The sequence below is a fragment of the Vicia villosa genome, linkage group LG3 (assembly GCF_029867415.1).
Source record: "Vicia villosa cultivar HV-30 ecotype Madison, WI linkage group LG3, Vvil1.0, whole genome shotgun sequence".
Taxonomy (NCBI): Eukaryota; Viridiplantae; Streptophyta; class Magnoliopsida; order Fabales; family Fabaceae; genus Vicia; species Vicia villosa.
In genome coordinates this window covers 19316761-19341165 of record NC_081182.1, presented here as the reverse complement: position 1 = coordinate 19341165, position 24405 = coordinate 19316761, and the positions used below count along the sequence as shown (strand labels likewise).

The 24405-nt window shown below is 31.7% G+C and overlaps 1 protein-coding gene and 2 pseudogenes across 1 annotated transcript; 1 reads left to right on the top strand and 2 right to left on the bottom strand.

Moving 5' to 3' along the window:
• Positions 1 to 6324: 6324 nt before the first annotated feature.
• On the bottom strand, positions 6325 to 9573 carry LOC131660539 (inositol transporter 1-like; annotated as a pseudogene).
• Positions 9574 to 18263: 8690 nt separating this feature from the next.
• On the bottom strand, positions 18264 to 20212 carry LOC131655059 (large ribosomal subunit protein uL10). The gene is made up of 5 exons (XM_058924963.1): positions 19888 to 20212; positions 19699 to 19767; positions 19189 to 19287; positions 18714 to 19106; positions 18264 to 18625 (listed from the first exon to the last, which is right to left on the bottom strand). Exons 1-5 carry the CDS (start codon positions 20143 to 20145, stop codon positions 18479 to 18481), a joined length of 966 nt encoding a protein of 321 aa, XP_058780946.1. The 5' UTR covers positions 20146 to 20212; the 3' UTR covers positions 18264 to 18478.
• Positions 20213 to 21129: 917 nt separating this feature from the next.
• LOC131657668 (uncharacterized) lies at positions 21130 to 23568 on the top strand (annotated as a pseudogene).
• The last annotated feature ends 837 nt before the right edge of the window (positions 23569 to 24405 follow it).

Here is a 24405-nt window from a genome sequence, read left to right as displayed (position 1 = left end):
CTAACACTACCCAATGATTTTCTATTTAGAGACTCCTCCTAAATCTGAGAACCTACTCAATTTCTTTCTCTATCACACAACCTGTGATATGTGATTACAACCACTAAACCATAGTTATCAATTTCAATCAACAAGATGAATGATGTCGAATGTTACAACTCAATTAGACAAACATTATATGCCAAATTACTAAACATAGAGGTGTACATTAGATTCTACACTAATCCTATTAGCATTATCGTGGAATATAAGACAAAAACCTAACACTCTAAGATCTTCAATGTGAATGCTTCAATACTTCATTGTTTGATTTTCAAAGTAGGTTGTGACCTCTTATATAGCATTATTCTTCTGAGATTTTCTTCATGGATTTGACGTCGTGCAGAATAATACAGATTTTGTTGGAAATTTGATTTGTTCCTTGAATATCTCCAACAAAAAGATAAGATTTGATTTGTTACAAATTCAAATTTAAATCTCTTTAAATTTGATTTGATCGTCACAGTTGTCCAACAAACCATATATATAATCATATTGTTAACTCAATAACAATAAAATCTGATTCAATCTTTGATAAGAGAATCTTCCAAAACGCAGCAGCAGAGTTCTGGTGCACAAGACCTATATGTCGTAGCAATATGTTGGGACTTTGTGTTCAACATGTGTCTCTTCTACACCTTCGTATAGCTTTAGCAAGCTAGATCAACTTGAATACTTTGAACCCTTCTCCATGTTGTTGTTTTATAAAATGCAACCAATCCAAAGGAACATTTCACAAAGAACTTCAATCTTCCCTTGTGGAAAATTGTGGCCGCTTAGAGTGTATATTGACCGCTTAGTATTTAAGGATATATACCTCCACTATTACGTCAGTCATCGTGAGAAGATTCTCTTTGATGACATTGTCTTATACTAGGGATGGTTGGCTTGTGGGTTGCATCTGACGGCTCCTCATCTGCCTGAGTGTGTCATGCGTCAGTTCGACTACATGTAATACATTCCCATAGTTCCTTTTTGTGTTTGCTACGTCCACTGTGAAACATAGAGATATGGATGCCGTGTTTGATGATTTTGTTAATCGTTTGGTATCGGATGAGGCAGAAAGTATCATAGCACTAAATGATTGGAGCTAAGTAGACGGTTACATTGGTGATTATTCTAGGTGTCACATTCTTGAATATCAGCAGGAGATACTAGAGGATGGACACGCTAGGGCGAATCATGCTCATGATGTCTTGCCTAAGTGTCTTCGTATCATGGAGATTGGGCAGACGGGTATTGATGGATGACTCTTTCTGGATGACTCTAAGGAGAGGGGTGTTATAGATGCCATGATGGCGGAGGCTCGACAGACTCTGCAGTACAAGAGGCAGCGCAGGAACTTGGGGAGACGAGGGCGAGGCTGACTCATAGTCCATTATACGCAATAGGTTATTGTATTTGTAATCTTAATACATTTTGAATTGTATTTTGTTTATCTACTTTGGTGTAACTTTTGGTTTGAATTTGTGTAGTCTTGACTTATAACTTTATATATATGTCGTTTTATTCATATCGTTATTATAGTTGAATCTTAGAATATATTCTAACATTATTTGATATGAGAATCATTCACAAATTGATGCGTTAATGTCAACATAAATTTTGAGGATACATCTCCGACCACGTCACAGATATGTATCTTTGGAACAATCTGACGTTAAAAATAGGGTGTGCCGGAGATACATCTTTAAAAACTGAGAAATTTTTAAGAAAATGCATATGGTGTTTTTTAGGTATATAAGGTGCTTTAAGAAATTCTCCCAAATATTCGATGTATGTTCTTAGTCCTTGGCCTGATAAATTAATGTGGAAACAAATATTTATTGTGTGTTTTTTTTAGGAATTTCTTAATGCACCTTATGATTTATTAGGGCACTTCGATTTTTATAAATATATTTTCGAAGGCACCTCATGCACACAACTCATTTGCTTTTGAGCTACGCCCCAATTTTATGATTAATTTTAGTTTTAAAATGTACTTCCAAAATCTGTACATGTAAATGACTTACTACTTGCAAGGCACAAATTTTGATTACGTGAATATGGCAGGTTTCGCGGGAAACATTACCTTCAAATTCTCATGTCATCATCTTCTACCTTGCATTTTCCAATCTCACGGTAACTAGTTTATATCATTGTTAAGAAGTGTGGTTAGGCCTAACTCAACCCTACAAAACCGGCTTGTAGGGTGAGGATTGCCCCCACTTATAAGGACATGTCCGGGCCATATATTATCCGATGTGGGACTCTTAACACACCCCCTCACGCCCAGGACTAGACAACTGGAGCGTGGAAATAAATGGTGGGTGGCCCGATAGCGGAAACCATAGAAGGTGGCCCACCGGATCTTAAACCAGGCTCTGATACCATGTTAAGAAGTGTGGTTAGGCCTAACTCAACCCTACAAAACCGGCTTGTAGGGTGAGGATTGCCCCCACTTATAAGGACATGTTCGGGCCATATATTATCCGATGTGGGACTCTTAACAATCATTCCATTTATCTCCTAAAAGATTTTACACATTTGTTTGTCATAGTTGGAGAAACAGAATCTTAGAAAAATTGATTCTTTTCCAGTGCAAGTGAATAATGAAATACAAAGTTAGTTACCCAATTGGTTGAATTGTAATGCGTCAATGAAAATTTTTATAAAATATTCAAGCTTTTGTCTATGATTCTTGTCCTTCTAGTATCAATCTATAACAATTCAATAACATGGACTCCATAAAATACTCTTTTACAATAAATTATTTACACAAAAAAGATATTTAAGTTATTAAATAATACTACCTCCGGTCCCATTTATAAGAAAAGATTCTCTTTTTAGATACATTGAATACGTAATGTACCTGGACAATATGGTGTCCAAATACATTATTTATTCAATGTATCTAGAAAGAGAATCTTTTCTTATAAATGAGACCAGAGGGAGTATTTTATTTTTTCATTATTATCTCATATTACAACATGTGTGACATGTGGTATTTAATTTTTCAACCTTCACCAATATAATTACAATTAAATACTGCATGTGTTCATTCTCTCTCTTGATTAAAATTTCAAATCTCTCTCACATTTTTTTTTCTCACACTTTTTCAATTTCATTTTAATTTTTTTCTCTATTTATTTATTATCACTTAAAATACTAATAATATATTTTTTAATTTTAATAAATTTAAAAATTTATTTATCTCACGGGTTATCACTATCAACACAATATCTATTTTATTTTAATCAATCATTGTCTTAATTTGAACGATAAAATTTTTATTTTTAAATTTTTTTTCTTTTTCCGTCTCACGGTTCCTTTTTTGTATGATTATTAATTACAATTAAATTTATATGATTATTATTCATTTTATAATTAAGTAAATTATTTCAAATTTTGCATTTGTATATAAATATATTTTATATCGCATCAAATAATATTTTTTATCTCACGAGTCATTATTAGTACAATGTCTATTTTATTTTAATCAACAATTTGTCTTGATTTGAAAAACAAAATTCTATTTCAAAATATCAGAAATTTTCTTTTTATCTTTTTTCATCTCACAAATGATTTTGTTTTCTTTTTGTATGATTATTTAAAAAAATTGAGATTTTATAATTATTTTTTATTTTACAATTAAATAACTCATATTAAATTTACATCTATATATAAATAAATTTTGGTGAATTCTTATCTACCAAACTCAAAAAGTTGGATAAAGTTACATTCAGTGTAAAATCTCTTGGAAACAACAAATAATTTTATTCTTTTAGAATTAATTAAATATATTAAAATTAAATGGAATCTTGTGATTGGTTGAAGGTACACTAACCTTTTGTGATGGGTAGAGAAGTTGTCCCCTTAGATTTTATATTGTATTAAATAAACTTCTATTTTACGGGTTATTATCAATAAAATATATATTATTTTAATCAATAATTATCTTAATTTGAAAGATAAAATTATTATTTTCTAATATTAAATATTCTTTTTTTATCTCTCGATTTTTTTCTTTGTATTTTAATACAATTTCATTTATATAATCAATATTTATTTTAAAATTAATAGCTAATTTCAAATTTAGATACATATTTATATTATTTATATTGTATATCGTATCAGTTAATTTGTTTTTTGTTATTAAAATTAGGACCAATTAGAAGTTTCAAATTGTTTACTTGAAAAGTAGACTTTAGTTCTTCTTATGTAACAATGAGTTGCGTGTACATGTATCTGAAAATATATTTTTGAAAATTAAAGGACACTTTCTATTTTCTATAAGATTTTTTTTCACCTCATAAAAAGTATTAAATTTTTTTTTTTTTCACATTGTAATCTTTCTCCCAAAAATATTACTATTTCACGTTAGCCTCTTATTCTAAAAAGCCAAAATCATTGTAATTTTTTTTCTCAAATTAGTGTTTAAAAAGATTAATTTCAATGAAAATAAAACTAAAGTAAGTTGGATGCTACACATGAGCTAGTTAAATGGCTAGTAGTTCACATTCAACCATTGTTTTCTTACATCTCAGTGTTCAACACACTAATTAAATTTTTTCAGCTGAAAATGTAAATAAAAGACCATTCAAGAAAAGTTAACTAAACAAGTAATTATAAAACATGAAAATTGTCATTTAAAATGCAACAATAAAAAACAAGCTAAGAAGTATAGGTATTCATGTTCATCTCTATATTAAGTTTAACCAAGCTAGGTGCATTTTTGAGTAGACTAACAATACGCAAAAGCTCTCCTCTTTCATTCAAATTTAAGTAATCCAATTTCAAATACTCTAAGAGCATCTTCAATGGTGCAACTTACATTTGAGTTCTTTATGGGACCCACTAAGCCACATCATATTAAAAAAATTTATTTAATTTTAACTTTAATAAAAATCTGATATGGGTCCCACAACTTTACCTCATAACTTGATTTGATTGAGTACTACAATCTTTTAGTTGTTGCATTGCAATGCAACTCTATTATGACATGACAAATTTTTTAAATATTTAATTATTAAATTAACTGTACAGGTGGAGAACTCAATAGAAGAAACTATCATTGGAGATGGTCTAAAGAGTTGAATGAGGGTGTTAACAGCGTGGCAGGAATGGTCTCTTCATACTATGCATATAAACAACAAATCTATGAGATTATCTGTACAACAATTAGAAGTAGCAATAACACAGCTTCAATATAAATATTGGATTAGACCATCAATCAAAATTCAACATCACTTCTATTATAAACTAGTAGATGACCCGTGCGTCCGCACGGGTTTGAATTTTGCTAAGTCAAAGTTAAATAATGTATATAATGGAAGGAGAAGGAAGCATGAACCGTAGTAACTGTGTATCAGAGTACTAACCACGTAGTCATGAATTTAATAGTGCAAGATAATATGTATTTGTAATGAGATAAGTAAAAGTTAATTACATATAAAAAAAAGTAAGCAGGAACCGTAGTAATTGTCTATCAGAGTACTAATCACGTAGTCATGAATTTAATAGTGCAAGATATATGTAAATAAATAAATTTCAACTTATACTTCTCTTAATTATTTCATCTCAAGACAATAAAATATTAAATTAATTATGGTTACTTTAATAAAATAGGTATTGTTGTGATAGTGTTCTGTGTGAAAGTTTATATCATATTTCTCTTAATTTTTTCAACTTATACTTCTCTTAATTATTTCATCTCAAAATATTAAAATATTAAATTAAACATTGTCACTTAAATAAAATAGGTATTGTGGTGATAGTGTCCCGTGTGAAAGTTTATATCATGTTTCTCTTAATTTTTTTTAACTTATACTTCTCTTAATTATTTTATCCCAAGAGAATATATTGTAAATGATTATTCTCTTAATTATTTTATCTCAAGAGAATATATTGTAAATGATTATTAAATTAACATCAATGTATCACCTCAGAACTGATTTTAGGAATGTAGAATATATTGTAAATGATTATTAAATTAACTATCAATATATCACTTAGGAACTGATTTTAGGAATGTGGCCGATTTGGGATACTAACATGTTAATAATCACTTATAGAATTTTTGTTTTCTTTATAAAGTTTATACATGTCAACTCTTTTACACTCCAATCTAAGAATTTTTATATGTATGACATGGAATAAAAATATAAGATGTTGACATTACCTCTAAGTCAACTTGTTCTAGTTCTGCTAAGATTGTAAAATTAACAGGCATGCAATATGCAACATACAAACATTAAATATCATACACACATCAAAAAAGTAGTCAATGACACATAGTATTCATAGTTAACAGACCAAAACTCACAAGGCTACTTGATTTTCTCATTATAGTTAACAGACCAATAATGTCTTTGTAATGATACAAATCTACAACATATGATCACACAAAACACAACCACCACCATCTCATTATGTGGCAGCTAGTAACAACTCAAATGACTACGATCGGTTTCTTCGCTCGCTTCCAATAATATTGCTGCTCACAAATGAGACACTTAGAATTGGCTTCCTCTCTCAAGAAGGGTTTGTATGTTATAATCTTTACCCAGGGGTCAATTCTTCCATATGAGAGACACTTCTTCAAATGTCAATCCTTTTGTCTATGGCACAAAGAAGAGCACAAAGAAAAAAGCAACCACGCAATATAACACCAAGAATCACGAAACTCCCACCAAGACCAACGGAATCAGAGACTGAAAGAAAACTTTCAGACATTATCATACTGCAAATCCAGTTAACAGTAGCTGACATTCATCCACATACACCTCGGAACTCTTCAGGGTAGATTTGAGTTCACGGTCATGGCATTGGTCCCATTCCTGGAGCGAAAAAAAGAATATGCAGTGCTAATTCGATAATTGCTATCCACCCGTAGATCATATTTGAGGAGTCAAATGATTGAAGGTAAGATCCTGCAGAAAGGATTGCCAGAGCTATAGTTGCACCTGACAAGCTTGAGAGAGCCAACTTCCTTCGCCCTGCATGGTCAATTAGATAAATGCCAAGAATTGTTCCAGCAGCATTCATGCCTGCAACTATGAGAGATTAAAGAAGAGCTAACTGATTGGAATTAAACCCGACCATTTGAATGATTGTGGGATTGTAGTACATGACTATGCTGATATTGGTGAACTGCTGAAAAGCCTGCATAATAATGAGAATATGGGAGAAGTTACACAACATAAGATGCAAGCAAATTCATTCAATATCTAGAGATATATCATTTGAAAGTGGAATAAAAAACAGAAAGTTTATTGTTGGCTCGATAACCTGAAGTTCGGCCCCAACAAAAAAAGCATTTTTGATTTCTTCTGATTGGAAAACATCCATGTATCTAATGTTCTTCCGTTTCTGCAGTTCTTTTTCAGAAACATTAATTGACTTCATCTTCTAGATGTTCATAAGTAAAGATATTAGACAACACATAAATAGCTTCTTCTTTCCTATTCTGTACATAAAGATACTGGTGTAAGATAGCTTTTAGCATGAGGAAAGCTTTCAAGGAATGAGAAATCAATACCCCAAACATAATGCATAAATATAAATAGAAGCTTTTTTTCACCTTCAGGAAAAGCCACCTTGGAGACTCAGGCAGGAAAAGCATGACAAAAAACTCAATAACAGCTGGCAAACCAGCAATGCCCAGCATCCATCGCCATGTCCCAGGAACCTGCTTTATTAAAATTTTATTAGATAGTTTCTCAAATAACAAAAAAAATCCTAATAGCCAACCACAATACATAAGCATAACAGCCGACCCTGCATAAGAGAAAACAGTCCAGTTCAGAAACTCAAAACAAAATATCATTATCAAAAATTAAGAGTGAGTATTATATTCCTAGAAAGGATCAATGATCATATTCTCAGATAAGGTGAAAATTTAAGCTATCTAAATACCTTGATCAGACCAATCGTGTTAAGACACTAACCAAATGATAAGCCCACTTTGTTTTCACATGGGAAATATATATTCTTAGGAAAACTGGATTACCTTTGCTACTCCCATTGCAGCTCTTATGTGTTGAGTCCAACTCAGATTTCCAGTGTGCCTAGTTGTCAAAAATATATGATACAACAGCTGTTAAGAGAAAGGATAACAAAAAAGGCATTATAGTATCAAAGTTCCATTCAAAAATATTTAAAAGACAAGTTGCAACTTCAATTCTGACACAGTAGTTCCACAATCATAGAAACAAAAACCAGATGCACCTAGAATATCAATACACAGAGAAGAGATGTAAAAATAGTTACAATTGAACTGAAGTATGATGTACTGAAATATAGCAGGAAATATATTATATAGCATTTGATGAAGCTACATATTGATAGGAGCCAAAACATTGATTTTGGGACTTGGTTGTGTTTTGAAAAAAGATGTGAAAAACTACATTTGATAAAGCTACATATTAATTGGAAACCACACATTGATCAAGTACAATAGAATGTTAAAGAAAGATCTTCAACATTGATTTTCCTGTGAAAAAAGAAGTGCAAAACCTGAATATTAAACTGAAAACAGAATCAGCTATAGGCAACAATACATTATACTTCAACAGATGTTCATTAAACTGAATAAGTTATGAAGAGAACAAATGGATACAAAATAAGTTATAGGCTGTATATTAAACCGAAAAATAACAAAGAAATATGCAAAATGATTCAAACCGGTGTAAATCAAAGCATTTGCATACAAATCGAAAGAAGATATGAATTTCAACACAAAAAGGAGAGGTAGCTTACACAAATATTTGTTTTCAAAAGTCAGGATAAAATATCTTCATACAAAACACCATTTCATAAGGACATGAAATTTTTAATGGAAAACAACAAACTTATTTTTTCATTGAAACATCAACAAAAGGAAATAGTTCAGACCTTGAACCTTAACTATTACTCTTTGACAACATAAAGCAAACGTTTTCATACCTTGTTCAAAAGCAAACATTTTCAGACCTTGAACCTTAAATATGGATCTTTCACATTTGAAACATCAACAAAAAGGAAAATGAAATGGATCTTTCCATGGATCTACATTCATTTACTGATATCTGCAATCAAATTTATCAAAATCAAAACAAAAGGAAAATGAAAAATCAGTAAGAAAAATTGAAAGAGAATCAACAACATACATGCGTGGTGACTTGCGATCAACTGAGATTGAAGAGAACACAGATTTTCGGCTTTGGTGCGCCATTACAAACGATGATACAAATATACCGTGTTCATTTTGCATCGGTTGTCCACGGCGAAGTTCTTCGAAACAAAACTCCAAGCGGTACATTAGGAAGGTCGTGAGATGAGAAGTAAGAAAATGGTTACGGTCTTTTCATTAGAAGTGGTGGTGACAGTAGAAATGGTGGAGAAAGGGGGTGACGGCGGTGTTAGGGTTTGTTGAAAAAAAGAGGGAGGAGAGAAAACGGGAGAAAGAGAGAGAAGTGAGGGAAGGGATATGATGGTGAAATGTGTAAGCAAGTACAAATTTTCAAAAGTTGACGAATGAGCAAACAACACATGGCAAGTGAAAATATTCAATTTGTTAATTACTGAACTAACCTTTTGCAAGGGTAAAGTATTTTTGGCAGAAGGTTAAATTTGGTAGTTTGGTCAATTTTATAATATTGGGTAGATAGTAGATATACACAATAAAAGAGTGAGAGTCTTTAAAATATCATACTGTGAAGCCAACTGAACAGTAATTAAAATACCACAATTAGTGATGTTTTCTAACCTTTTCAATTCCATTTAGAGAAAACCTCTTAATTTTTGGCAAACTTTTGATAAAATCACTGCCCTCAAATGCCGCATTGAGTGTAAAATCGATCAGATTATTTGCTTTCTTGAGACAAATTGACTTTGTATTGCACATTTCTAGCTTTAAGACTTTGGGAGAAGGAGAATATATCACAAGATTACCACCAATACATTCATCAAGGCTGAGCTTTTCGAGAAGTGGACAACTAGAGATAAAACTCTCAAATGCAGTCGACTCGAATTCAACACAAGATAAGTGAAGTTGTAGCAATTTTTTAAAGCCACAGAAATTAGGTGGAATTGACAAAATTTTAAATCCGCTAAATTTGAAATATGTCAATTCCTTACAAGAGAAGAGAATATCAAGCATTTGATCTTCAGGAATATAGTCGTCGGCCACAAGCACAAATGGAAAATGATGATAAGTAACTAAAAGAGTATGAGAGAGAAACAACGGTGGCTTGTGGGAGTCGCTGAAATGTTCATTCAAAGGTCACACTGAGAGAGTGAGTGAAGCACATTTTGATATGTGCTGACATGTTGTGCTGTGTATCTCTATCGAGGTGTGCTATCTATACACCAAATTCACTTACACCGCATATAAACCATACCTTTTTTTAAATTATTTTATTGTAACACAGAAATCAATGCAGAAAAATAATTATTAAAAAATGGGAAAAGATATTCATACACCAGTTTTTACACCCACACCGTACTATTATACATAATATCTAATAATTTTGTTTTTTTAATAATTTAATTTTTTGATTTCTGTGCAAAAGTATAGTATCTTGGTATTATATACATAATACGGTGTAATGATACATGCTTTATGCAAAAGGTGTAAACATAGCACACCTCTTAAAAAATAGAGGAGTGCTATATATACACTGAAATGTATATACACCGTATCTACACTTTAATATTTTCAAAATATTTTAACTCTAACACAAAAATCAAAGAAAAAAAATTATTAAAAAAAAACAAAAGTGCATGTAGTTGTATGCATATACAACATGTAGGTTTTTAGTATAATCATAATATTTCTTTAAAAAATAAGAAAGACAAGTCTAACCGTATATACATACGGTGTAGTTGTAACATTATGTAAGCCTAACATTTATCATCTCTATTACCCTTATCGTCAAACCAAACGTTCCTCACGTTAGGGTCCACGTCATTATTGTACATGAATCAATTTCTCTTACAACATTTATTTAATTTAAAATCTATTTTTCATCAAAAAATATATATTTATTAGAAAACAAAATTATTTTGACAAAGGGTTGTAGTACGTATCAGTGTTTTAAAAATCGGATTGAATTTGCCGATCAAACAAGTTGAACTGAAAAACGGTCAGGTAATCGATCTGATTCAATTGTTAGATCGGATATATTAGTGAACTGGTATAAACCAGTCAAAATTAATGTAAATGGTTAAAATCGAAAAAATCAGCAGTTTAAATGTATTTTTATTTTAAAAAATTAAAACGACGCCGTTTTGTTTATTTCAATAAAAAATAAAAATAAATAAAAATAAAAAATATAAATAAATATGTTACATATGTGGTTGTTAGATGATTTTGATATTAAAGAAAGAGATCTTGAAATAATTTTTACTTTCTTAAAATTAAATTTAGTAGACAATTAAATTATTTTGTTATAAATTATTCAATTAGATTATGTTGTGATTAAATTTTGTTTGTAATTATACTCTATAATTTTATGCTATTTTGTTATGTGTGATACCTATATTTAAATTTTGAATTTCAATTATGAACTTATGAATTTATTTATGCTATGATATTTTTAAAAAATTTAAGTGTTATTTATATTTTGTAGAGACCGAATCATACGGTTTGGCAGGTATTATACATATATAGTTTTGTTATAACGATTGATCTATTCAACCGATTTAATCCGGTTTAGTCATGCTATTTAACTAGTGATCCAATAATTCGACAGTAAACTAATGACAATATCCTCACCAATTTAATGTTGAATCCAGTTTTTAAATCACGAGTACATATCACTAGATTCTGAAATAAATTTAATCCAGTTATTCAAAATATAAACTCACTTTTATACAAAATTAAGATATATATCTGACATTTAGTCTATGACATGAGGTTAATATTTTGAAAGCTAAACAAAGTAATATGATAACTTTTTAAAATAAAAAATTTATATTAAATTCTTAATGATATGTTAAAGAAAAAACTCTCATCAATTACACTTTAGAATCTTAGATAGTATGAAAGAAATTCTAATTAAAAATAAATATATAATAAATATGAAACATGTTTATCTAGTGGTACAAGTTTTATAGAAAAATTAATGTAATATTCTATTTATTTATTTTTTTTAGAAATCTTGGTATCCGGCTTTGCGACCGACTAATCCAAGAGGACCAATTCCACCATCCACTAGCGGGGGCCCTGTTTAAAGCCAGAACTTAAGTTCTACCAAAATTTAATATTATATTATAATCGCATTACTAAACAAAAATAAAAGTAATATTAAAAAAATGTTTAAAATGGTATGTTTGAAACTTAATTTTCGTTTAATGGATCAAGTAAAATATTCAAAGTTTGCTTCTAATAAATACACTAATTATTAATAGGGTCGGCCGAACCTATTTAGAGGCCTAAAGTAAATTTTAAAGTGAGACTTTTAAAATATTAATTTTGGGGTTGCTAAGAGTTAAACTCAAGACTATAAGAAAAATAGATCTATATTTTACCAACTCAACTACAATAACATATGTACCTCAAGTGTCATTATATATTTTTATAACTAGATGAAAAAAATTTGAGGCCTTTTTTAAGTCCAAACTTTTAAGTCCTAAAGCCTTGCTTGAGTAGCTTGACCCTTGGGCCGACCCTGATTATTAAATAAATAAAATATTCAAATTTTGCTTCTAATAAATACAGTAAAAAAAATATAGTAATTAGTATTTATATTGTTCATCAAAAAATATATAAAAGTTAGTGGAGGTACTAACGCACATGATTATGTATAGTTTCGTCTTTGTTGTCACATACTCTTTCTCGTCCTTAATATAAAACAAAAATTAGATTTATTGAAATATCTTATAAGACATCTTAGCTTTCTTCTCTACTTGACACTTTTGGTTGGTACTACATTATTCAGATTTTGATCACATAGTTTACTCTTGGTGGTCAAGCTAGTAGATAATTCTTCTACCACCAGCACATCATGAGGTCAAGGAACACCTAGACTAAGAAATTTGCTTATATCCTTGATTCTTCCTCCAGTTCCATCATAACTATCATCTATTGAGGATGCGTAAGCAACTTTGGACTTCCACTCCTTCTTCTCTTGAACCTTCTTGCCATTTTGTCTCTTATGTCTTGGTTTACAATAGAATTGAGGATAGTCATATAGTTTCTAACAATAAGGTCTTATATGTCCATATTATCTACCACAATAAGTACATCTCCAGGACATGTTCTTGAGACTTTTGTGATGAGGAAACACATGTTGACCTCGATGTTGGGACATGTGGTTCAACATAAGAACCTCAGTCTTTTTTTCGGGAGGAACAAGCTTTTCATAGGGGTTTGTGTTTTTCTTGATCATGCTGGATTCAAAATCTTGATATCTTTCCAACCTCTATTTTTTCATCTAGCATATTTGAACCATTATTCAACATAAGCACGAACTTAGTCATATTTTTACTTTTGGAGTTTAGTAAGCCTACTTCTTATTTCAGGCTTGTGATGGTTGAAGTCAGCATCTCCTTTTCCTTTTGAAACAAACATATGGTTCTCTTATTATTCTCCTCATTCAAACATGTTTCCTTCCACTTTGTATGTAGAATCCCATATATGTTACATTAGGTTCTACTCTAGACATTTCTTCATCATTTGACACACATTTTCGAGTGAAAGCTATCATTGAGTTTGCAGTTTCTTCTTCACTATCAGAATCAAACCAAGTGATTGAGAATCTCTTTTTTGTTTCTTTAGGAAGGTAGGACATTCAGACTTTATGTGACCAAATCTATCACATTCATAACATTTAAGGCCCTTTCCTTTTATATAATTTTCTTCATCTTTATCCTTATTATGAGGATTGATGTCAGACACATTATCTTGACCATTTGTCCTTTATTGTCTGTCCAGCCTTCTCAAAGCTTTGTTGTACTTTCTACCAACTAAAACTATAGCATCTGAAAAAATTGCCTTCAATATCCTTATCACCTTGATCTATCTTCTCTTGAGTATTGGATACAAAAGTTACACCTTTTTTCTTCTTTTCTTATATCCCGTTTATAGAAACTTCAAAGATTTGTAGGGATCCAATGAGTTCCTCAACCTTCATGGTGCTTAAGTCTTGAGCCTCCTCTATAGAAATTACCTTCCTGTCAAACTTCCGAGGTAGGAATCTAAGAGTCTTTCTCACCACCTTCTATTATGACATCTTTCCTCCCAAGGCAAAGGAAGTTTTGGCTATATCACACAATCTAATGTTAAAATCAGATATGGATTCGTCTTCCATCATCTTCATATTTTCAAACTCAATTATGAGGAGATAAGGCATTGACATCCTAACATTGGACGTGCCTTCATGAGTAGTCTTGGGTATCTCCCAAGCTTCCTTAGCTTCAGTACAAGTGTTGATTAGTCTGAACATATTCTTGTCAACACCATTTAATATGGCATTCAAGGCTTTGTAGTTTCCAAAAGCTTCATCATCTTCATCTTTGGACCCATCAGCTTCATGCTTTAAGTTTGTAGAACCATCTTGAGAAGTGATCACAAGATGTTTCCAACCTTTAACCACTGTCTTCCAAGTGTTATAACCTATAGATTTTAAGAAATCAACCATCATAGTTTTCCAATAGTCACAATTTGTGCCATCCAAAACATGTGACATGCTGACTGAATCTCCATATTTAGTTTTGTCCATTTGAACAGAAAATATCTTCCTTGAAGCTCACCCAAACACAACAGGATGTCTGCTATGATGTCAATTGAAATTATGTTTCTGAGGGGACATATGTTGGAACAAGTAGTCTAACAAGTAATATAGAGTCAATGGAAAAGCAATAAATAATGCCAGATATTGGTAATCCAATTCGGTGCAAACAACACCTACATCTAGAGGGCACTCTGTCCACTAAAGAAAAATCACTATTTTGAATTAGTACACTTAGTCTTCTATGAACAACAACCTCTTGTTGTCCAACTCCTCTTCTTAGTCCTAATGACTTTCTATTTAGGTCTCCCCCTAAATATGAGAAACCCTCTCACTTTCTTCTAATCACTAATACAAAGTGATCAACTTTAATAACAACCCTATTGAACATTGAATATTACAACTCAACTAAGACAAACCAACAACTATGCCAAGTTATTGAAAAATAGAGTGGTGTACACAAAGATTCTACCCTAACTCTTATTATGGCTTTAGCGTGGAATACGAGTTACAAAGTCTCAAACCCTAGCACGGAGATTCTAAACCTTGCACACAAAATCCATGTCTCAATTTATACTGATCCTCCTTATATATCAATGTCTTCTGATTGTTTCACATTGGATATCTAATTTGATTTATTACACAATAACCGATTCAATTGGATATGATCTTCTCCATGATTTTCTCCAACAATAAGATATGATTTGTTATATTTCAAATTCAACTTTAAATCGAGGCGCATCCAAAGCACAACGTTGCAATCCCAACTATGCAAAGACAAGGAAGTGTTTTAAATGATCAATCATTGTGCGGCTAGTGCATGGTGCAACATCGCGAATTCATAATTTTATAAATAGAAAAAAATGTGTTCATTCAATAGGGTTCCGATTTTTTAGAGTCTCCGTTTGGTTGGGAGTAGATGGAGGGGAGGGGAGATTTATAAAAATATGTGTTTGGTTCATTTTTTATAAGGAGAGGGGAGGGGAGGGGAGCAAAATCCCTCCTAGACTCACTTTTTGCTCCCCTCCAAATTGGAAGGATTTGGAGGAGAGGAAATATTCAATAATCATAATTTTATTATTTTCCCTATTTTTTAACCTCAATGATTTTTTTATTCCAAGATTCTCCTTATTGAATTATTAAAGACTAGATTTTTTCTGTACTATTTCACGTTTATTTTTTTTCTATTGTGCGGTTGCTATTTGTGCGTTGTTGCTCTCAGTTGAGTTTTTTTTATTTTGTTGATGTTCCTTTTTTGATATTATGTTATTTTTTTATAATAATAACATACTTATACTTATATCAGTTCTTATTTATAATATACGATAGTAATAAGGTTTTTTTATTATACTATTAATAATTAAAAAATAATAATAATATACAAAATATGCAAATATAATATATTTATGTTATAAATAAAAAATTTAACTCTAATATTATTTATTCATTTTTTTTAATATTCTACCATTATTTTATTTATTTTTAATTATAGAAATTGTTTTATTGGGTTAGATGAATCATAAGATCAGATAATAGTTTGATTTGCGTTGAAGATATATAGTTCAACTAATGTGTATTGTTGTTTACGGTTATATTATGGTTTATGAATAAACAAGTTTTTATTTGGTGAAATTTACTCAATATTATTGATTTTTAGAATTATTTTTACTAAGTACAAATAATAATATTTATAAGGATAAAAAGGTAAATGGATTTTAAAATTCCTCCCCTTCCCTTGTGAACCAAACATACTTGTTAAAATCCGTCCCCTCCCCTCCCCTTCTTTGAACCAAGCATATATTTAGTTAAATTCCCTCCCCTCCATTCCCCTTCCCTCCGTTGAACCAAACGAACCCTAAGGTGTTTTCTAGCTAAGAAGAGGTGAAATTGAGGGCTATCATTAGGTGTTTGTTCTTCATCATTGTTAATTTTTAAATTTGCTCTCCGATTGTAAAAATCATGAATCTCCTAAGAATGAGTGACTAATCCTCTTATACTAGGTTCCCTTTATATGGTTTTAACGTAAACATGTGATTCAATGTAATCTTCCGTGTCTGCGTTGTAATAATTTTTTGAATATAAATATATAATTTTATTTGAATTAATATTTTCTCCCATATAAGGATTTTGGGAGAATTAATGTAGATGACAATGAGACTTAACAATAAATTGTTCATTCGATTGGCAGAAGAGTGACATTGTAATGATTGTTCGTGTTGCGATAGGAATAATCTCGACCATTAGTCTATTTACGCTCTACAAAATTTATCTTAGTGATTGAATGCTCCTAACATCTTGAGGGTTGCTTTGAAGGAGCAGATATCTTTGCGAGTGAAAACTCCCAGCATTTGGAGCGTTGCGAGATGAAATTTCGTGTTTTATAAAACTGTTTTCTTATTTATGTGTCGTAAAACCTTCGTCATTGCTATTGAAGACTTCCAACATATAAGGGTTGCTTTGGTGAAGCGAATCACCTTGCAATTGATGGCTCCCAACATCTAAGGGATTGTTATATTATAAATTCGTGTTTTGTAAAAGATCATAGTTAAATAAGATTTCACATCTAATCATACATAATTCGAATAAGAAAGTTAATCATTTTATCAACAATTCTCCCGTTTACAATTATGCAAACAATTGATCACTCGCGCTCTACGCACCCCTATTTTGATACACACATTATTCCTATATGAGGTTAATATAATCCTACGCACCCCTATTTCGATACACACATTATCCCTATATGAGGTTAATATAATCTTTTACTCCAATCATTATTGTTCTTCAAATCATATTTAGTTCAACACATTATAGCATAGTTTGTTTGATCCATATAACGGATCAATGATCCTACTCAATACGATAAAAATTTATTGTTATTGTTCTTCAAATCATATTTAGTTCAGAACATTATAGCATAGTTTGTTTGATCCATATAACGGATCAATGATCATACTCAATACGATAGAAATTTATTGTTGTATTAAATTGGGTCTCATAACATACATTTGCACGCAAAATAATTTACTATGTGATCTTATTAATAGTGTCAAAACAAATATTTTTTTTAATCAAATCAAACAATTTATAAATGAGAACTTGATTGTAAAACTTATCACTTCTAATATTTAAAAATAAACAACGTTAAGGTTTGAATCAAATAACTTATGAATTCAGTCAAGGAAAAATTGTTCGAGACAATTCAAGAATAGTCATACTCTACTTTAGAAATACTTGATGAGAAAATGTTGCAACTATAAAACAAGGAGAATGTTGATGAAGATTGCATTTAGACAACTTCAAATGTGTTGATTGAGTGGCAGGTGTGTTTGTCTTGTTCCAAATCGATTTCTCGCAGTATTGTTTTTTTAGAATGCCTAAATATTGAACCTAGGACCTTGTTCACATACTACATACAAATAACATCATTATGCCAGTTGGTGATCTTTGGAGTTCACATATACTTCAAATAATAACATCACTAGACCAAAGAAATATTTTGAAAACATCTAACACTAGTTTTATTTTCATAACAGTAATGGCAGCAATTTGCTTTCCAAATACAATTTACAACCATAAAAGGTTTGTAAGTTATTAGACAATAAAAAATTAAGACAAATTTTTGGTAGAGTTGAAATATGATATGAAAACTAAAAAATAGCTAGCCCCCTAGACTGAATCAAGTATTGATTTCATCTAAACTAACAAAGCAAAATTTAACTCCACTAATAGCAAAATTGAAGTATTTATTCATCAAACAGACCGAAACCTAGTTCTTCATCGGATTCTTCTTCCGGCTCTTCCTTCTTTGCCTCCTCCTTGGAGGCAGCAGGGGCAGCACCGGAAGCAGCAGCTGGTGCAGCAACTGCAGCTACAGCGAACTTACTTGGGTCCTGCATTGAAAAAATAAATGTATAAGAAATATAGGAAAGTAAAATCATTATTTTAGTATAAGGATCATTAGTATGTCAAATCACATACCTTTAGGTACTCTTTAACCTCGTCTGCCTCGGGGAAAGAATATTCTGTAGCAACTGCAACAGCTAGAACGTTCTTGTAGGCATTGAGAAACATATGAGGAGCAGCTGCAAGTGTTGGGTACGAGATAGCCAAAGAGAGTGAAGTAACCATTGAGACCCCAACAGCAAACTTCGCAACAAGGTCATCATCGGTGAGGTCAAGAACCTCGGGGCTAAAAACTGAACCGTTATCATAAACATGAAGAACCACAAGACCATAGGAAAAGGGCCTTATGCCTAACTTGGAAAGCAAGGCAGCTTCGGAAGATCCAACCTTGTCTCCCTTCTTAATGAGTTCCACAGGGGTAATGATTTCCACAGTACCCTTGTTAATCTTGGTTGGAATGTTAAGCACCTAAAAAAGAGAATAAACATAAGTTTGATATCTGCAACAATAAATCTCAACCTCAATTTTTAAAACAAGATTACAAACAAACCTGGAAGAAAGAAGTCTGAGAGGGGTCGAGCCCTGTGTTGCCTGGAGGCACAACGACATCAATTGGAGCAACCAAACCAACACGAGCGGGAGCTCCAACCTATGTAGATATAAGACAATTCAGTATTCAATAAGCATTCAATTAATGGAACAGATGAGCACATTCAACCACAGTGCTGCAATTGCCATAGATCAAACAAAGTTTTCGGCAGAATTCTTAACAAGAATACAAACATATTGCAACTGGATAGCTCAAAATGTAGAAGACCAAAACACCCAAGATCAAGAGAATAAAAACAACGAACAAGAATCAAATTTACGAACAAGATAACCTTATTGAATAAATCAGTGATCACGGAATATTTTATATCGACGATTTCACATTCATGCATCCAATCAAAATAGCAAAACTAAAAGCAACAACATAAACAGAGCAACGCTACCACAAATAACATTGTATATAACACTCAAAACAACATTAAATACGACAATTATGAAAATCTAACTTCACCTTGTACTTCGCAACCTCTTCGCTAACTTCCTTCAAGTCACCTTTTGTGAAAATCAAACCAACATTTCCCTGATTGAACATGCAACACATTAGATCAATAAATTCATGCATTATTCAATCGAAATTCATGCATGCATACAAATTCATGCATGGATCAATAAATTGAGAGACAGATATACGATAACTCACGACAAGAAGGGGAATGAGGTTGAGAAATGCGTTGTTTCCGGTTTTCTCAGCATGGATACGAACGGAACGTTTCATCATGGTGTTCTTCCCCATGAGAACCACGGAGTCACCACGGAGACCGCTACGAATGTTCTGGAGCTGGTTGGATCCGACATTGTCGGCGTTAACAACAAGGATTTGGGTGAATTCGTCGATGAGTTGGCAGAGCTTAGCATCGTAATTCTGCTTCTTCTCGGCTTTGGTAGGTTTGATCGCCATTGTTAGGGTTTAAGGTGATCTTTCTGGAAGGAAGGTTTGAGGAAGAGAGTGAAAGGAAATGAGGAGAAATGAGCGAAGAGTTTAAATATGGTTTTGTATGGATTGTAAAACCCTTTGTAGGCCCAATGGGTTTTGTAAAGTGTTTAGATTAGGGTTTTGTAAAGTGTTTAGATTAGTTTATATATAATTTCTTTTAAGAAAAATGAAATTTGATTAAAAAAATGAAAAATGATTTTTTTTAGTTAATTAAAATAAAAATAAGAAAATTTCATTTTTTTTTAAAAAGTGATTTTTATAAATAAAAAAAATTCAGTCAAAGTAAAGAATAAATAATAGTAAAATATCATTAAAGACCCATTAAAATCTAGACACTTTTCTTTTTTTTTTCCTTCCTCTTTTACTTTTTTGTTTTGTTTTTGGCTTACTCGGATAAGGGTGAAATTTTCCAACACTAAGATATAGATAAGTCTTGGTTGTGGGAGAGGAGTTTTATTAACGTTGTGTTATGATTAGAGTTTTTGGTATTTTAGGATTATAATCTAATGAATAAGATTTATGTAGGGCCTCTTATTTATAATTGTGGGGGTGTCCTCTCCAACCTTGTTTAGGAGGTTAATATCATCAATAATCTTGGGTAGCAATTGTTAACAGATCTTCTCATAATTATTACGAAGATGAAAAGGGTGATCGAGCATATCCTCATGTTAGGGCAAATACATTAAGATTTATAGGTGTCCATGTGTTTGGACTCGGGTCATGAATTAACGACCTCAACGCCGAGTTATATGTCCATTAGAAAGTGGTGGTTGATATTTTACATTAGCATGTTGGGCTTGAGTGGCGAGCTTTTGACATACGTTAAGAGGTTATATGGTAATGTCGTTCATGGTTTTCAAGCCTTATATTAGTCCATATTCCCCCAAATATTTGACTTAAGGGTAATATTCTTAAGAACTTTTGTTCTAGTCCATTAGCCCCCTAAACATGAGGCATGTGATTGTGAGGTGTGTAAGAGTGTTACTATGATCCATATCCCTCATAACATGAGGCTCGTGAGGATAAGGCATTGTTTGGTTGGGACTTATGCGTAATTAAAACTCTCGTTCGGTTTGTGAGCTTAACTTGGTCTTAAAAGCTCTCATAAAATAAGTTTTACGACGTCCAAGATCCCAACCAAAAGCCATTGCAGTCAATACCACGACCAAAGACCAACCTGATTGCAATTTTGGATGATGCTTGAGAGAATTACGGCCTACCCTAAATAAGCCATTACGAGAGTAATTCCCTCAGGCCTCCTATAATCTTAAATTGTTTTTATTTCCATCGGACTGACTATCTTTTTTTCTTAGCTTTCATGTTCCGTTGGTCCCACCTTAACCGGAGTTACGAATCTCAAGATATGATCAAATTATAAGACAAAAGTCATGATCTAAAATATGATGAAAAATTCATAGCATTCTCCTTTGTCTCAAATATTGTCAAAGCTCATCTTTAAGCCACATAATTCTCGTCAAATTTTCAAGACGCGTGTGGTATAACTTGATATTTTTTAGTTTCATCTTTTCATAAACAAATATATGTTAAAAAAGAATAATTGGATGTACATCCCTTTTATCTTCAAGTGTTCAAACATAAGCCATACGACTTGCCCATTCTAACACCTGTCTTCCTCCTAAATACAATCACAAATAAAAAAACAATTTTTTCTGCTCTAATGCGATCAAAACATTTTTCTTTAAAATCAACCAACACACACGATATTTCTACCAAAAACTATGTAGCTTTGAATTCTCCATCACACCGAGATATATGTAGAAGCAAGGATCAAATCTTGTCAAGCACAATAAAAATAACACCCCTTTTTCTTGTAAATTGTCTATACTTTACGTTTAATGATCAGGAGAAAATCTATATAATAAATTTAATAACATTCTTTTGCAAAATTAATTAGAGGTAATTTTTTTTTTAAACGGATGTTGTAGGGTGTTAATATATTCCCTATGCATAATTGAACCCCAAACCTAAATTTAGTTGCTAAGACCATATTTTTATTTTTTAAGGGTTTTATCAATGTTTTTTATTTTAAAATAAGCTTTGGTGGCGTCTTCATTGTGTACGAGCGCATCTCATAATTTTTCCTACCGCAACAAGAATACATTATAATAAGATAAACTTCATATTAATTACATGTTTCTTTATTGGATTTTAAGAGACTATTTGAGCTTTTATGTATAAACTATTAAAGTTAGGATTACAATTTTGACATTATAGGTCATTTTATCAGTGATTCAGTTATAAGTTTTCTTAATGATGTTGTGTTTTAAGGCATATAAAAATGTGATTTTTCAAAGATAATTGATTTTTTAAAGTAAATTCTCCTTAATATCAAATTTTATAAAGGCTAAATACTCTTTTTAGTCCCTTATCTTGTACTCAGAGTCTAGTTTTGTCCCTTAACTTTTAAAAAGACCATTTTAATTTTCGCTGATGTGGCAAATGAAATGTACAGTTCAACTTTTATGGCCGATTTTGCGACAGAAAAATTGGTCACTAAAATATGTTTTCTAGATTTTAATACATTCTTTATCTTCTTTAAAAACTCAAACTCAAAAAATGTATAACACCGATCTTTGCCACAAATCCGCATAACAACTTCACAGTTATGTTATACATTTTGGGTATAGTTGTTTCAATATTTATGCTTATACCCCCCCCCCCCTCATCAAATTTTATGTTACTATACATTATTTTAATAATGTCCAAAATCTATTTGATTAAATTTCTTAAACAAATGTCGTTTCTTGGAACACTTTGATTTCTGGGTATCTTCATGCTGGCATGTTTAAAAAAGAATTTTTCCAACAGTAAAGAACAAAGGTGGTATCTCTAAAACTCTATGAATTGGGCTCTGGAACCGTGGCATGTGATTTTAAGGAAGAAATTAAGATCTATTATTACATTATTAGATTTATTCATGGTCTCTTCTGGATGGGACTTTTTCAAAGTTATTCACTCTTGCGGTACAGTTACATAAGGGTTCCTTAGGGGGGTACTGACACTTTGTTTGGTACTTATAGGGGAGTATTCTTGGAGAAGCAAGGCTTTTGCAGATTTGGCTATCTTCTTGGGAGTCACATGGGTAGTTGGGTTGGTGGGAGAATAAGATTAGTGATTTATGATGTTTTTAATGGAGTGCGTATGTTGTTTCAAAATAATTTGTTCAAACAAGCGAAACTGAAGTTCATAAAACATCGACACATGCAAATTCTTCTGTTCTAGAAACTTCCTTTAAAGGCGAAGTTCCTATTTTTGAAAGCTCTAAAAGTTGCAGTTTATATGAGTCATCTCCCTGTTGAAGAATCCAATGCATATGAATCTACCAAGTACCCGAACTATGTGTCATATGAGAATTTTGAGCTCTGATGAAAATTTGAATCTCATATATTGAGATTTGCTCAAAATTTAAATGGATTTTAATTTCAATATCTTTGCTTTTTCATAGTGTGTATAAAATTCTTTTCATTTCACTTATGATTGGATGATAATTCTGATTTGAAATTTTAAGATTTGGGGAGAAGATGAAGAAAACTAATTAAAACCTAGAAAAAAAATTTAGTGACGGATTATTCCGTTGCTAAATCAGTCACAAAATTGGCCTAAGCCACGTGGCATTCTATGTTAGTGTCACAAAGACTTAGAAAATGATTTTGACTAATAGAATTGACGGAAATGGCTAATGAGATACATTTTAAAAAGTCGATGGATCAAAATGGTCTTTTTAAAAGTTAAGGGACCAAATTAAAAATTGAGTACAAGATACGAGGCATAAAAGGGTATTTAGCTTTTTTTTTTTTAAATCTAGTTCTCCTTAATAATGATTAGACATTGGCTTTTTTACTTGATCAACAACTAGTTTGGTCTAAACTTTTCTTACATGACATCAACCAATTTTATTCTACTTTTGTATACATAATATTGGAAAAAATCCAAGTTCCACATTGGTTAAAGATAATGTCCTTGAAGGGTTTCTATAGAGTGACACCTTTCACCCTATAAGTTGGTTTTGTAAAGATGAGTTAGGCTAAATTCTAATTTTATCATGGTATCATAAGCTTATCGATTCAGGCCACCATTGTTTATATCCAAGCACCAAGCCCAATAGTGTTAAGCGTTAGGGGTAGGGGTGGCAAAACGGGCCCGGCCCGCGGGGAAAGCCCGTTTTACCCGTACTTTTTTGCGGGGCGGGGCAAGGTTTTAGAC